We start from the raw sequence: 13,695 nt of genomic DNA, 5'->3' as shown, positions 1-13,695 counted from the left end.
TTGATTTCACAAAGTTCATATTACTAAATCTGCGCTCTACATCTGCGTTTGAATGCGGAAGAGATAAGGCAGCGAGTGCAATTTCAGCCAGATCATGGTAAGGGTTTTCACCTGTCGCATCTCTGTAATTTGCCACTTCTGACCACAATTTTAGGGTGTTAGATGTTTCTGTCCAGATTGTGGGATGCAGTTTTTTCCACTGGAAATCAATCTTGGTAAGGGTGCTGGAATCTTCTGTAAATAAGTGTGCCAAACCAAGTATATCTGATTTAATAGGTTTCAAGCATTCATCGGCACTCAGAAAAGAAATAGACTGCAGCACACGAATGTTGTCAGGTAAGCGTTGACGAAGTTGTTTTATGAGTTCAACCCGTTCAAATGTATTGTCCCTGTAACCCCGTTGCTATATATTATGGCTCGAAATTAGGAAAACTGAGTTTTCATGGACAGTCCAAAAGTATCCAGAAAGTCGCTAGAATTCTGTGGATATCTCTAGATTTGCGACAAGTCGCAAATCGCTCTAAAATGTCGCTAGAAAAAAACAAAAAACTCTAGATCTAGCTGCAAAGTCGCTAAGTTGGCAACTCTGGTACTGATCTGTCGAAGGATGAGAGGCCCAAAGTAAAGCTTCAATTTGATTGGGCCAAATATACCGCGAATTAAACCCAAAAACATTTTAATTGGTTCCAAAAGCAAACACGTTTTTGATTGGCCGCGTGATGTGTACTGGCACGCATGCGCACTATGGTTTATGAAGAAGGCGCGCGGCGTGGGAGGTGACGTGTAGGCAATAATGGCGGATTAACGGAAGAATATAGAGAAGAGTTTGGATAGGCTATCCGTTGTTATACATTTGTCCCGGTAATATAATAGATGAAAATTATTTTATAATTACGTCTTATTCGAATATGATAATAGATTAGTGGCAGGAATGAACGGTGTGTAAAGGCAATAATACCAACAGTGTTGCTTGATTTACCTTTTTCTCGCAATGGCCCAACAACTTCAGCTCACATTGTCTTATTTAATGCAGTCTCTTCGTCCCGTTAGGACATATGATAGGCCTCCTTACCGTTGGTACGCCCCAGGTGCATCCTCTTACACTTCGTGACGTTGAATCTCAGCAGCCATTTCGTCAACCATTCTTGAAGCTCACAGAGATCCTTCTGCAGCTCTTCACAGTCTTCTTGGTTCTTAATTTCCCGAAATAACTTGGCGTCATACTTAACGGCAGATGGACTCTCTGGTGACCAATTCTGATCAGTTAAGAAAGATATTTTGCCCAGTTATAAACTTCAGTAATGCGTATTGCATCAAACACTTGTTCCAATGATGCCGCTGTCATATACAGTCCTCATCTGTATATGGGTGGTTATAAGAAATTCATATGTTCCAGAGATGGAACTGATATTTACGGAAAAGGAAGAAGAGAAATTAAAGAATATCACTATCAGAAAAGAGGATGTTCTTAAGAGGATAAATAAACTAAAGAAGACAAAATCCCCAGGGCTGGACGAAATTTTCCCTCGAGTCTTGAAAAAGTGTAGGGAACAGATTAGCGGACCCCTCGTAAATTTATTTACAAAATCATTAGACGCTGGAGTTGTGCCAGACTTGTGGAAACAGGCAAATGTAGTACCCATATTCAAAAAGGGAGACAGAGCATCAGCGTCAAATTACCGGCCGATCAGTTTGACGTCAGTAGTGGGGAAATTTCTTGAATCAATTATAGCAGATAGCATCCGATCGCATCTAGAGAAAAGCAAATTAATCTACGACTCGCAACATGGGTTTACAAAGGGAAAATCTTGTCTAACAAATCTGCTAACGTTTTTTAGGAAAGTCTTCGAGGTAGTAGATAATGACGAAAATTACGATGTTATTTACTAAGACTTTAGCAAAGCATTTGACAGAGTACCGCATCAGAGGCTTCTGAGAAAAATTAAGGCTCATGGTATCGAGGGGAAAGTTTTAAATTGGTTAAAATCATGGCTCACCGATAGAACGCAGAGGGTCAGCGTAGATGGTGTTAAATCTGAGTAGGGCCGTGTAACCAGTGGGGTTCCCCAAGGGTCAGTACTAGGCCCACTCTTGTTCATAATCTACATAAACGATCTGCGTAGATACTGGGATCAGCAGTGACATAAGCAAGTTTGCGGATGACACCAAAATAGGGCGGCAGATTAATTCAGGGCAGGATGCAAATGCATTATAGGAGGATCTAAATAAACTGCAGGGGTGGTCTGAAAAATGGCAAATGAAATTCAACACCAGCAAGTGCAGCGTACTTAATATTGGAAGAACAAATACTGACAATGTATACAGCCTTAACATCAACCTAGAGAAGTCGACTTGTGAAAGAGACCTAGGGGTACTTGTAAGCCCGGACCTACGGCCTAGAAAACAGTGCGTTAATGTTCGAAATAAGGCAAACAGAGTATTGGGTTTTATATCTAGAAGTGTAAGTAATAAGAGTGCAGAGGTGTTATTGCAACTATATCTTGCACTAGTCAGGCCGCACCTCGATTATGCGATTCAGTTCTGGTGCTCTTATTATAGAATGGATATCAATTCACTAGAGTCGGTGCAGTGAAGAATGACGAAAATGATTCCGGAACTTAGAAACCTTCCATATCAGGATAGGTTAAAGAAACTTAACTTGTATTCCCTAGAAAGACGAAGAGTGCGGGGAGATATGATAGAAGTATTTAAGTGGGTGAAAGGAATCAATAAAGGGGATATAGATAAAGTTCTTATAATATCCGAGCAGGATAGGACTCGGAGCAACGGATTTAAGTTGGATAAGTTTAGGTTTAGGAGGGAGATAGGAAGGAACTGGATCACAAATAGGGTGGTGGACGAGTGGAACAAGCTTACCAACTTTGTAGTAAGTGCTGGAACTCTGGAAAGTTTTAAAATGAGGCTAGATAGATTCATGGATGATAGAGAGTGGTTGTAACTCTCGACAGGAGCTGCCATGCACAGGCCAACCGGCCTATTGCAGACTCCTTATTTTCTTATGTTTTTATGTTTTGTTGGCCAGCTGACCAGTTCCTCACAGTCTCACAGGATTGTATACATCTTGCTGGGGGCGCTGATGTGCTCAGACAATACATCAACGTAACAGTATCTAGAGCTCGGCGTCGCTGTATCATCAAAACTATATTTTTCCTCGTCAGTTGCCTCTTGACAAAGATAAGCTTCATCTGACCCCATCTTGTGTGTACAGTAAGTCCTTTTATTAATGTGTGATGTTGATACATTTATCTGTTGAATAGATAAGAATTTATTTTCTATGAGTACTTTATATACTAGTAAGATCTCTTTTCAGTAGTGTGAGTGCAAGATTACGCCTCCTGGTAACAGGTGCCAGAAAGCGCCAGGAGCTAACATTCGAATTAAAGTTAAAAGTGCCGACTATCTCAAGTATGTTACGTCGGGGTATTGGTGTGACGTGGGGCTTCAGTGCTGGCGCCACCTGTGTGCGTCACAAGGATAATGTAGATTATCCCGTTCCCTCTTAAAACATGATAAGGGGAGCGTGACAGCTGGCGCGCGGCAGTCAGTGTGGCCTCTGTTGTATAACGCCGCCAACTGAACACTTCTACCAGGGTAACTTATTGCTCTTAAAACCCATTAGGCATTTACATAATAATTTATTTTCTAGAATAATAAAACATCCCTTCAAACAGACATATATGTTGAGGCTCTGAATTATATACCATTATATATTGATAGACCAGGAGTTACAGCCACTTATATGTCGTGGTTTTTACTGTTGCGAGACATATATGACTTCCCCAAAACCGAGATCTTCTTGAACAAGGACATCAGTTAGCAGCAACACGAAATACGCTAAATACTTGAATCACTTTATTAATTCAATGTTTTGTTCAGGTTATCACGATGGCTTTACTGTAATGTTCCAGGGTCAACTCTCTTACCTCAGTCACAATATGGCCTCAAACATCCTGATCTAATGAAACAACGAAAATTTCCCAACTTTTGTAAATGATTTACTGTTTTATTCTAAGAACGTCTTAAAGTTTTATATGTCTTACTGTTTTTATCTCCTATATTTTTTATTACGTTGGGATTTTCAATGACGATAATCATATATTGATCTTACAGATAAGGTAACTTAACTTGACGACTTGATTACATTTTTCTCATCAGTAAGACCAGGACATCAGCCATCTACCCAGCCTCCCTCCCTCCTCATATTCCTGGTGTGTGTTCCTCGGTACACACACATCCTGGAGAATAAAGTAATAAAGATAAGTGGGCGTGTGTGTCATACAAGAGGGGTTCTCTAGCCTCGACAACTGTTTATCAATAGGACACAGAGTACACGAAGGTACTTGTCTGTTTTGATTGACTTCGTATGACCCTCGTGAGTTCAGATAGTATGATCAGCTCCCTGGTCATAACCTAACAGAGACGTGTCCTAACAGAGACGAGACCTACCAGAGACGTGACCTAACAGAAACGTTGTAACAATGCCATGAGTGTTTCCCGCCTGAGGGTTCGAGCCAATCGCAGTGACCTGTTTGGGTGAATGCCTTAGGCCTGAACAAATAAGAAAACCTGTGAGACGTGACGTCATGAAGAGGTGGCGTCCCTTTGTGGGCGACGCAGTTCGAAAAAAAATAAAGAGTCGAAATCTCCTCACATGGAAGGATATAATGTGAGTAACTTTTAGGTTTATCCATTTCACGAAATGTATTGTGATTCAGGTGACCCCTGGTTAGCGAGTTAGGAAGATAGGTTATTATTTTGAAGTGTAACTGTTCATGTTGAGTTACGTCGTTAATAAATGAAGAACCGTTATGATTAGTTCTCAATTCCCTTGTGTTGAGTAAAACATTGTCATGCATGTCTCTGGTATTATGCACTGATACAGTGACCCATTAGAAATAACATAACCTACTGCCTGGTATCCCTGTTCCCAGTTATCACCGGTTATGCCATAATTCTCCAGTTATTCTCTCTCACCCTCATAGCAGATTACCCTCTGATGTGAGGGCCTAATGTAGGTCTCCCACAACCTCCCCTCGTTCCCGCCCCCAACACTCCGTTAACACCCCTCAGCCTCAAACATAAACAAGTACCTCCCTCACACTCCTTCCAAAACTAAAATTCCCTCAATTCTTCCTCCACCTCTGCCATCTTATGAGACAGAAGAGAAAAGAATAAAATAAATATAAGAAGTAAAAGAAAAATAAATAGAATAAGAGAATAATAATAAGAAGAAAAGGTAAATAAAACCTTTTGTTTATATTATTACAACGTGACCTAACAAAGACGTGACCTAACAGAGACGTGACCTAACAGAGACGTGACCTAACAAAGACGTGACCTAACAGAGACGTGACCTAACAGAGACGTGAACTAACAGAGACGTGACCTAACAGAGACATGACCTAACAGATACATGAACTAACACAGACGTGAACTAACACAGAGAAGAGTCTTAATAGTATATCTTCACCTCCATAACTTCTATCACTTGTCAGTCATCGCCCACTGTGTACTGTACTGATGAGTCAAGTGTGTTATCCTGAACACCACTGGTTACCGCAACATTGAGTGATACTCTTACTGTGTAGTGTAGAATAAACATAATGTGTTGTGGCATAGATATACAAATTATACAATGTCTGTGACAATACAGTATATAACTGCTGTCTGATTGAGAAATTAAGTCTTATTGAATAATTTTAATTTACAAAAATAAGCACCAGAGTCAATTTATTGTGTCTAGAGTATATACAAAAAAGTTTACCATATTAACTCTCGTCTTGGGGTGTCGTCTGTGAAGGGCAACACAACTCGCGATCATTCACCTCACACGTCTACCTAAATCTATTTTTTTTCCTTGTGTACTCGTGGCTGAAGCTGACTATGTTATCAGCTCTATAAACTATTTTTTGTAATAATCTTGCATTCTCGTAAGCTTAGAGGAAATCTGAGCTAAATTGTTTACTTGGCGATAGATAAGCTTAATCTTTTTCTGCCGCCTGGTGCATTTCACTAGACATCCGCTCGGCTTGCTATCCTCTTATCATAATTGAGGTAACGGACGTAATACCTTCCTGTAATATCAAGCAGCAGGTTTTATGGGATATTACATGTTATTACCATTTAGTGTGTGTGTGTGTGTGTGTGTGTGTGTGTGTGTGTGGTAACTAAGGAGAACGAATAATGTAATTTTTAGCAATAATCTACCACTGTTTATTGTATATTTTGATTTTTGGGGGAGGGTATATGCATTTTCATGATTACTAAGCAGAAGACTCGTCACTGAGGATAATCGATGACTTACGTACAAGAAATTCCTTGTCTCTAATCTGAATAATATCAAGTTATCGTAAGAAATGCGCTAATCGTATCACAATCTAGGGATTTGGTCCTACAACATGAGACACAACCAAGCCAATGTTAGTCATTCATGTTATCTAGAGTTGGGACTTAGGTTAGTATTACGTTACCGTCAGAGTTATGCAGTCAATATAAAAACAAATATGATTATAAGTAAAGGGGGAAGTTATATCACACAGAAAGAAGCATTACTGATTTAAAGCTAAGATTTAAATCACACCAAGTCACGTCGATGCTTTGTGAAAAAATACAATCGACCAAAGTTGGTTAAGAATTTTTACATAGTGGGTAAACTTGTTGTATTTAAGGGGTTAAATCATCATACTGAAAGAATCATCACAGTAATAAAGGGGCTTTAGGTCATCATACTGAATGGGTCAAGTCATCGTACGCAGAGGTAAGCCTAAGTATGTAAGCATGAGGTAAAGTCTTTCATATATGTTGAAATTTGGTTCCAGGATCTTGAAAACTAGTCAGTTGTCTGGCCATTTTACCACAAAGTCCACAACAAGAGGTGGACTCATACAGCTAAGTAGTAATCAAAGCGTATGGAGACAATATTCCCTGTAATATTTGTAGATTATCTCAGTGATTATACTACCAGTAAGGCGCAGGTAATACTTCTAATTATAGAATTATAGTCAGAGATAAGAGGGTGTCCCGAAAGGGTTGGGAGGTGAGGTGCGGAGACCCAGGGACAATGCCAGTACGGGAAGTGACTAGCCAGCGGTAACACCCTCCCCTGTGGTCCTCCCTCACCCTCAACACCAGTTACCTCCTCTCCTGTCCCTTTTAGCGCCAATACTAGTACCCACGTCACGTTGCCAGGGAGTTTCACCTCCGTCTTGGCCCGACATACCGCCGAGTGACAGACATCAGTTTTTAACACAGTAAGCTCAGTGATCCGCCGTAGTCACTACTGTCCTTCGCGTCAAAATCGAAGAGAAAAGTTCGTTTTTCACTTTCTTCCGGCTGCCACCACTAGCTGTAACGCCACCACTGCCAACACTCAGCGCCACCATGGCACTAAGAGGCCTCCACACACTCGTGGTGTTGGCGGCTGTCAGTAGGTTTGCTGTGGTAAGTCCAAATTTGAGCAACGTCTTAAAGAATCGCTTGTGTTGAAGGAAGTTGTGAGGCGAAGTTCCTCAGTTACGTGTCTCCTTCACCATGCTGGTCAATATGTTCAGAGGTTCGTAAGCTAAATTTCTTCTTACTATGGAGAAGCGGACCTCATGGGCAGCGATCAGATGTAGTCTCTCTCAGTTAGTAAGAAACATTTACCACTGAAGTATGATTTAGTTAGGAAATTCACTAACCACTCCAGTCACCCCTGATACTAACCACTCCAGTCATCCCTGATACTAACCACTCCAGTCATCCCTGATACTAACCACTCCAGTCACCCCTGATACTAACCACTCCAGTCACCCCTGATACTAACCACTCCAGTCACCCCTGATACTAACCACTTCCTCCCCGTTCTTCTCCCCAACAGACAGTACCAGTGTCAGTTCATCACGGCTCAATCGCCTACGATGAATTGCCTTGTAAGTACCTAACTACCTTACTTAACTACAACTTTTCACGTCTAATTACTTTACTCATTTTAACTAACACCAACTGTCGAACTAACATCTGCTGTCTAAATAACATCAGCTGTCTAACTAACATCAGTTACTTAACTAACACCAGCTGTCTAACTAACATCTGCTGTCTAACTAATATTAGCTGTCTAACTAACACCAGCTGTCTAACATCTGCTGTCTAACTAATATATGCTGTCTACCCAACATCAGCTGTCTAACTAATATATGCTGTCTACCCAACATCAGCTGTCTAACTAACATCAGCTAACTAACACCAGCTGTCTAACTAACTAAAGTAATTATCTTTTTCATCTTAACTACTTTACATACCTAGCAAAACTAATACTTGCCTGTGTTGACCTATATACCCGGTGAGCTTAACCAGTGTGTTTACTAGCCAAGAGTATAATATAAATCTATTTGTAGGTCAGGTCAAGACAGGTTAAGAGCCTATATACGTATTTTGTTAACAGGTATATACCACTTTAACTAGTGAAGTTAGACCCACCAATATAACAGAGTATGACCTTCAACATTACTACAAGGACTCACTTAACGTACAATAATGCCCTATACTATGAGTTTTATTTAATAACCTTAGTCTAAATCAATGTTATATTTGTGCCTTAAGTACCAACATGATACGAGTCACAATCGTATTTGTCTTATCTGTGTGTTGCTCTGACTGGCTGACTGTGTGTTGCTCTGACTGGCTGACTAACTGACTCGCCGTCTGTTTGTCTCCTCGCTTCTCTCTCCCACATGTCACTCATGTACATATTTTCTTCTCCATAGCGTTCCTGGAAGCGGATATTTTACCAGATAAAATTGTAAGTATTCATGTGTTCTCACTGTGTGTGTGTGTGAAGGTGAATCTTGCTGATAAACTGGTAAGGCATAATTATATGAATATTCTACACACACACACACACACAGATGATGCTCCCTCCCTTGGCTCTGCTGTTGTGTTGGGTCCTCCAAGTAGTACATACATCAGAGACTAACAAATGATTGAGAAAGTCCAAAGGAGCGCCACCAAACATTTTTATATTACAAAGGGGCATAGGAAGTCTCAATAGATGTTTCTAAACATCTCAAAGGCCATTACTCCATCAGTACAAAAAACTGACAGAACTATTTTATCTGAAGAAGTCGTGAACTCTTACAATAGCCTGCCTGAGTGTGTTGTATCAGCACCGAGTTTGAGCTCGTAGTCCAGACCTGACCAACACTGGCACATGTTAAGGTACATTCAACAGTTCACCACAAACAAAATTATTACGCAGGCTTTATAAAAAAAAATTTGATCAATAAACACAGCCTCTTCCTTGTATGGAAATTCACCTCCCTTCCTCTTATCACAATTTTTGCTAAAAATTCTCTTCGTAATAAGTCTACCTTACACGATCACTTGTGCACTCAATAGATTTATTCTTCCGTGACCCTTGCATTCATTTTTACCACTTTTCCCTTCCTGTAGGGAAGCTTTACAGTATATGTGCTCTGTACCTGTCACTCTGTTGTATATACATGACCTGGTGGACACGTCATCCATTCTGCCAATTTTAACTTAATATCATATTAATGTGATGTGATAAACATGATGGCGTATGGAAATGTTCTTAGTACATCTGAAAGTCGTCATATAATACTGTCTTACCGGTGAATTAGAATATCGATAAAATATAAGTAGTAAAGCTTGTTACATGGGATCTTCTCTGGGAACACCATACACCATAATAATCGTCATCTGGTGATAAGAACACAAGAGGTGGGAGAATGGGTCACGTCGAAGGATAACTCTTTTGTGCTCCTTGAGGAGAAACAACAGGTGTTGTTTATCTTATCGGGTGCCCATCTGCCCTCTGGCGACCAGGAAGGGAACTCTTACTGGGACACAAACACCAACATTCTCGACTTGATCCCACAAGAGAGTAAAAGACCCAAAGACCCGGGAATAAGACCCGCCACTAGATGTACAGTATATAGAAGGGAGTATGGAGGTAGTCAGTGTAGGAGGGACTAAATGGTTCACCTGAGGATTAGGCATCTCGGCAGATTTCTAACTGGTGATTCAACACTATTAACAGTGCCAGGAGGTTTAGGTTAGGTTAGTTTAGTATGTAAGGTTAGGATAGATTAGGTTAGTATTAAGTTACGTTATATAGTTAGGATAGATTAGGTTAGTGACAGCTCGTTAACTCAGGGTGTGGTTGTTGTGTTGGCGACAGCTTCTACGCCTCAAACAAACTCACCCCTAGATGGCCCTCTTCGTTACATGGGGGGCCACCACTATAGTGTATTAAGCCAAATCTTAATCCCTAAACTTAAATGTCTACAAAAATATTAAGGTGTTGACATCTAACCCAGGGAGAGTACGAGTATACCTTTTGATAGGATGACGTATGTATGGTAACCCCACCCACCCAAAAATAAATAAATAAATAAATATAAAGACGGAAATCAATAGCTTGAGGCAAGTTATATTTGGCCATGAAAATATTCGATTTGTAGCGAAAACAAACTAAAGCTGTGACGTTGTGTTTACTTAATGTTAACTCAACCGACCTTATCTCTGGTTTTAGCAACACCGATAAAGGAAACATTGAAGGTTAGACTTCAAACCTACATTCCACAAAAGATTAAACCTGAATGAACTTTAACCAGAGGTGTATGAGAGATTATCCTCGAGTCCAATATTCCTGTACTGTGTTGAATGACTGACTATCTGACAGCAGCCGTCACAAGCTAGAATTAGAATTAAACGTAACCGGACTAGCTGTCATAGATTATGCCTCCCCTGTCCTTGTAGTTGCCTCCCAACGCGAGAAACAAAGCATAGAGAAAATCCAAAACAGAGCGATGAGACTCATCCTCGGCTGCCCTATGACCACCAGAATAGAAGTCATGCAGCGCGAACTGATCCTGCTTCCAGTCTGCGATCGAATTACTGCTCTCAATGCCATCCTTGGTGTTAAACTCCTTCGCAGTGAGAAACCGACTCCCCTGTCTCGCTCACTGAACTCACATCTTGACTCCCTCCTGTGCCGGCCTGCCCCCGCTACCTCTCCCTCCCTCTCTCAACTCTGGCCCGTCCACACTGCTGCTGACATCCTGCGTTATCACCTCTACACCCCCTCGACCTCTCTCCCTCCCGAGTACACTCATCCGCCTCTACCGCCGTGGACCTCCCCGTGTGTTGATGTTGTCGTCCACACCTTCCCTGGTCGTAAATCCACCCAACTGAGGTATATGCTCAAACTTAACTGCCTTGAGCAGATTGATGTCGCCTCTTCTCTTACGACCTCCCTCCCACCCTCCTATCCTCGTCTACTGTGATGGGTCTGTCACCACGCTGGGCAGCGCTGGGGCAGCTGTGTGGATTCCTGAGCGCCAGGCCCGCAAGAAAATCAGGGTCCACGACTGGGTCTCCTCCACTGACACTGAAAGCATAGCCATCCTCGCGGGCATTCATGAGGGGGCGACCTATGCTCGCACTGAACGCCGGAACCTCCTTATAATCAGTGACAGCACTTCTGTGCTAGCGAGGCTCAAATTACCCTCCCCTTTCCCCTACCGCCCAACACACCGGAGCCGCCGTCGCCAATTTAGAACAAACTGATGGCATCCGTGTCAAGTTTATTTGGATCCCGTCACATATAGGAATAACTGCCTGTGACACTGTTGATCGACTTGCCAAAGAAGCAACACAAGAAGATATTGAAGCCACTCTCGCCCTCTCCCTGAATCATCTCAAATCTCTCATACACGCCACACAACGAAAAGCATTCGACGTAAAATGGACACACCTGAAACAACGGGGCAGCGTCACACTATGCCACTATGACGCTGTAACCGGTGACTCCAACCGCCACAACAAAGAGTATCAATCTCTGACTCGATCTCAACAGATTATATACACGAGACTGCGCCTAGGGTACAGGTACCTATGGGAGTACATTGGCAACCCTGAGCCTGGCCGCACTGTTTGTAAACTTTGTGGCCAACCCGACTCTCACACCCTCCGTCACTACATCCTCACTTGCCCTGTGACCTCCTCCTACAGGTCCCCAGCCGTTACCAACAACTCTTCCCTCCCTGACCAGATATCCCTCCTCCTAGTCACTGGCCTGGCACTAGGGACCTGCCACGCTTTGCTATAAACAGATGAAATGTACCGGGAATTCCCCCACACACTCATCATTCTGTCACTTTATGTAACTTGCTGACAAAACCCATGATCCTTCAGGCTTCCACGCCCTTAATGTACGAGTCATAAAGGCAAGCATGAACTCCGCATGCTTCCCAGTTGGGCGCTGTAAACGCTTCTGCGCTTCACCTTGCACAGGCTGTAAGGGGGTGCCCAATAAACTAGCCCCTCCGGGGCAATCTGTAAAAAAAATCTGTAAACACAGTTACTCTGAGGTATTGTACATGACTGATAATTATTGTGTAACTCTCATCAGCTACCTAAGATGGTGATGAAGGATAACTACAAACTGTGGCCTGGCGGTACCCTCATCTTCAAGCTGGACTACGACGTCAACGCCAATACATACGGTAGTTGCCTTTATACTAACCCAACACTTATAGTCACTCACCTCTTACCTAATAAACATACGCTCACTGGACGATATATTCATGTTATTCCTGACTTCTTATTGGATGATACAGTATTTTCATGTTATTCCTGACTTCTCATTATTCTTGTTTGGGGGTGGCAGTGACGGACATCATCCAGGCCGCCATAGACAAGATCAACGAGGTGAACTGTGTCAAGATTGTGGAGGCAGGGAGCCAGGCCAAGGACTACGTTTCTATCCGTTTGGGGCAGTTCTACTCTTCCCACGTAGGCAAGCAGGGAGGCGTCCAGAACCTTACTGTCGTCAAGGATGAGATTGACATTGGTTCAACTATGCACGAATTGATGCACGCCTTCGGTACGTTGTTCCTCCTATATTATTATTGTTATTATCGTTAACAGATTCCTCTTTATCATCACTACCACAATCAACAGCACCATTATCACCATTAACACAAAATTATGCCAATCACCATCACCATCACCACCATCACTCCACCATAATCACCAGCATCACCACCTTCACCATCACCACTTTCACCATAATCACCATCACCATAATAATAATAATAATGGTTCCCCGTCATGGCCCTAGGGCCACCTTGGGGGGAATTTGTTTAAGGTGTAGAAGCTGTCGCCAACACAACAACCACACCCTAAATTAACGAGTTGCGTGACCCGGTGACCCGTGACCGGACAACTCACCAAACTGCACTGGCTAACCATTACCCTGGAACACGATCAGCAAATAGATTAACATCCAGATTCCCAATTACTGCTGGGTACACAGAGGCAAATGGCGTAAAGAAGCTTGCCCATAGTTTCACCCTGCCCGAGGATCGAACCCGGGTCCACTCGCTTGCGAGGAGAGAATGTTGACCTTTACTATCACAGTTCGCCACAAACCACCATAATCAACATCACCACTATCACCATCATCACCACCACCATCATCATCACCACCATCACCACCTTCACCATAATTACCATCATGTGTTGCAGGGTTCGGTCACGAGCACAATAGACCTGACAGAGATGATTATGTCACCATTAACTTCACCAACGTTGAGGAGGAAGCTCAGCATTACTTCACCAAGTACACGTGAGTCATGGGGTGTGTCTTGGACTGAGAGAGAGAGAGAG

General features: G+C 42.4%; 1 protein-coding gene across 1 annotated transcript in view; it reads left to right on the top strand.

Moving 5' to 3' along the window:
* Positions 1–7,064: 7,064 nt before the first annotated feature.
* LOC121863063 (zinc metalloproteinase nas-14-like) overlaps positions 7,065–13,695 on the top strand; it is a gene marked incomplete in the record, with an annotated part of 12,952 nt that continues 6,321 nt past the window's right edge. The window contains 6 exon segments of the mRNA XM_042361549.1: positions 7,065–7,461; positions 7,880–7,931; positions 8,766–8,800; positions 12,437–12,530; positions 12,695–12,910; positions 13,555–13,654. Of these exon segments, the coding sequence (XP_042217483.1) occupies positions 7,402–7,461; positions 7,880–7,931; positions 8,766–8,800; positions 12,437–12,530; positions 12,695–12,910; positions 13,555–13,654 (557 nt within the window).

The sequence above is a fragment of the Homarus americanus genome, unplaced genomic scaffold (genome assembly GCF_018991925.1).
Source record: "Homarus americanus isolate GMGI-L3 unplaced genomic scaffold, GMGI_Hamer_2.0 scaffold54679, whole genome shotgun sequence".
NCBI lineage: Eukaryota > Metazoa > Arthropoda > Malacostraca > Decapoda > Nephropidae > Homarus > Homarus americanus.
The sequence above is the reverse complement of the archived record's forward strand: the minus strand, read 5'-3'. Positions and strand labels throughout refer to the sequence as shown.